The 2,782-nt window shown below is 43.2% G+C and overlaps 1 protein-coding gene across 1 annotated transcript; it reads right to left on the reverse strand.

Moving 5' to 3' along the window:
- Nucleotides 1-1,510: 1,510 nt before the first annotated feature.
- LOC311114189 (intelectin-like) lies at nucleotides 1,511-2,500 on the reverse strand (the record flags this gene model as incomplete). The annotated part of the gene is made up of 1 exon (XM_084189461.1): nucleotides 1,511-2,500. One exon carries the CDS (start codon nucleotides 2,498-2,500, stop codon nucleotides 1,511-1,513), a length of 990 nt encoding a protein of 329 aa, XP_084045587.1.
- Between the last annotated feature and the right edge of the window lie 282 nt (nucleotides 2,501-2,782).

Consider the following 2,782-nt stretch of genomic DNA (forward strand, 5'->3'; position numbering starts at 1 on the left):
TAGCTACAAATATTAAAATGTATTGAAAACTTCAAATAAATAGTTTCAACGGTTTTGACAGCATTGAAAAACCATCCTGTGGCTATTTCCAAATACCCCGGTATATGGTATATATGGTATACTGCCCAAGCCTAGTACACACACACACACACATATACACACACACACACACACACACACACACACACACACACACTTGTTTTTCTATCCTCGTGGGGGACCTAAAATTGGTTTCCATTAAAAATCCTATTTTCCCTAAACCTAACACTAACCCCAGTGTTTTCCATTAGCGCCGGCTTTCGGCTAATAATTTTCCACTTCATATTGACTAGGCTGCTTTTCATTTAAAAGTTTAAATTCGCTAGTCCGTCGAGCCCTCTCCCGCTAGAATGAACGATATTCATCTTCTAGCAATCTATTGATAGGATAGGCGCCTGTCAGTCACAAAGCGATCAATGACAGGGAAACGCAGCAGAGAGGAAGAGGCGAAGCGAGAGGTTTCACTCTCGCCAAAATCTGTCCAAAATAAGCCCAATGCATTTCTATGGGCTTATTTTGGACCTAAGCTTGTCGCCTGCCTTCCCGCCTTTGGGACAACAACTCCGATTGTTAGGGTGGAGACATTATATGCATTTCTCTTTTTCAGTCTAATTTCTTTACACGGAGGAGGAGAGAGCATGATGCTTGTGAAATAGCACGTCCCTTGTAAGTGGGTCGAAATCCAATAGCCTAATTGTTGTTTTCTTATGCATTAATTTTCTTTCACGTGTTTCACATAGCCAGCCACGCGTAGTCATGGCGCCAAGTAGGCTATTTACTGATTTGACAACTGAACAGCAAGTGTTGACTAGTTTATAAAAGGTGTCGGACTGACTGAATAATGTCAATCACCAATATCCCTTTGCGATTCATAAATCTTGCAACTTGGTTATATGTCCAATTGTCCATGGTATCACATCGGGACAAGTAAACCAAAGGATTTCCTAGTTTTCCTTTCCAAGAACGTCAGAGCTTGTCAAGTTCATCTTAACCTCCCCGCCCCACACCCACCAAAAAAATAAGTAAGAAAGATTACAATGAAAAAGTACGGTAGGCTCATTTGATGCTCTCAAATGTACTTTATTGTTACATTATTACAGGAAGAAAGTTTTAAAAAGCACAAACAATCCATACACTGAATTTCCAACCCCCATCACCCCAAGACAACAGGTGCCACAAAGTGGTTTACAGTAATCTTACAGTAATTCAGTTAAGAGCCTTACATGACATAATAATATTTGCCACTATTGCTATAAGCATTTAATGATTGTATGAGATGCAAATATTTTTATGATGGATGGAATGGTTATTGCTTTATGATGTTTCTTTATAGTAATGGATTGTTAGAGAAAAAATATCAAAGGTATTACCAAAAGTACTTTTAAATGTACTTTTAATTTCAAACTGTACGAATTGTTTTACCCAAAAATCAATCTATCATAAAATCAAAGAAAAGTAAATGCATGGTGAATTAGCGGTAAAAGAGTAACACCGCTGACTCAAGCATCTGTTTTGATACACTAAAGCCTATATGGGTCCCATAGCCATTCCAGGCAAAGCCAGTGAAATCCCCACACTGAAGAGGGTTACCCTCAGGGAAAAACCCACCGCCTCCAATACAGTAGTGTTCAACATTACCGCTTTTGGGTTTGACCCCAGAGCAGATGGCTGTGGCCGCCCGTTCATGGTTTATGGCTCTGAAACTGATGAAGCCTCCCTCAATCTCCCCTCCAGAGTAAGGGCCGTAGAACATTTTGGTGGACTCTTTGTCCCCGTGGTCATACACTATGGGAATGGAGGGTCCATTGTCGGCCAGGTGTGCCCCAACGTTGTACTCGACCGGGTAGCGGTGGAAGAGGTTGTACAGGTTTCCCCCGTACAGATGGAGGAAGCGCCTGTCAGTGTGGTAGCGCATGATGGCAGCCAGTTTCCAATGGTTGACCGGAGTGTTGTTGGGAACGTGCCAGACTGACATGTCTTCTGCTACGATGTCGTAGTAGCCAGGATTCTTGAAGTCGTCATCCGTGGCTCCCTCCACTGTTCCGAAGGTCTTCCTGTTGGCCCAGTTGCCTTCCCCTTGTGGCCAGTTGGCGTTGTTGCCCTGCTGGCTGGTCCAACGATCACCCACCGTGCATTTCCCGTAGATGTTGTCCTCGTGCACGCTTGCCACCAGAGTCCAGCCGCCGCCCGCTGTGGTCATGTCGCAGAAGGTCTGGTACACCACCCCAGTAGCTGTGGTCAAGTAGTACAGACCATTCTCAGATTGACCATATACGTTTTTAACTTCCTTGCAGCTTCTAGCAATGAACTGAGCCCTATTTCTTATCTCATCAACTTTGGCAACTTTTGGAGCACTTGTCGGTCCAATCTTCTTTACAGGATCAAGCGGTGAAGTGTTTATGGATGACGTCTGAAATGCCATCAGTAGCGGGATCGTCAGCAGAAAAGCCTGGTACATCATGTCTGTTGTAGTGAGGTTTCAGTGAGGATCTGTTGAACGTTTGCATCCTTGAGGTACTTATATATGTTAAGTCCTTGGCAATGCTCCAATATCAATGTTTGATAAAGCACATGTGCTTTTAACAATGACACCTGGCAAATGTGGTCATGTGCACTCATGTCGAAAGGATCTTTGCACACCTTGTGTACAAAGATTAAGAAACACTGAAGTGATCATTTAGGTGAAGGACAGCCCATATTAAAATAGCATGTAGGCAGGAGCCCATTTGTTTAATCTTCATAC

Source organism: Coregonus lavaretus (assembly GCF_964263955.1).
Source record: "Coregonus lavaretus genome assembly, contig: HAP1_SCAFFOLD_3410, whole genome shotgun sequence".
Taxonomy (NCBI): domain Eukaryota; kingdom Metazoa; phylum Chordata; class Actinopteri; order Salmoniformes; family Salmonidae; genus Coregonus; species Coregonus lavaretus.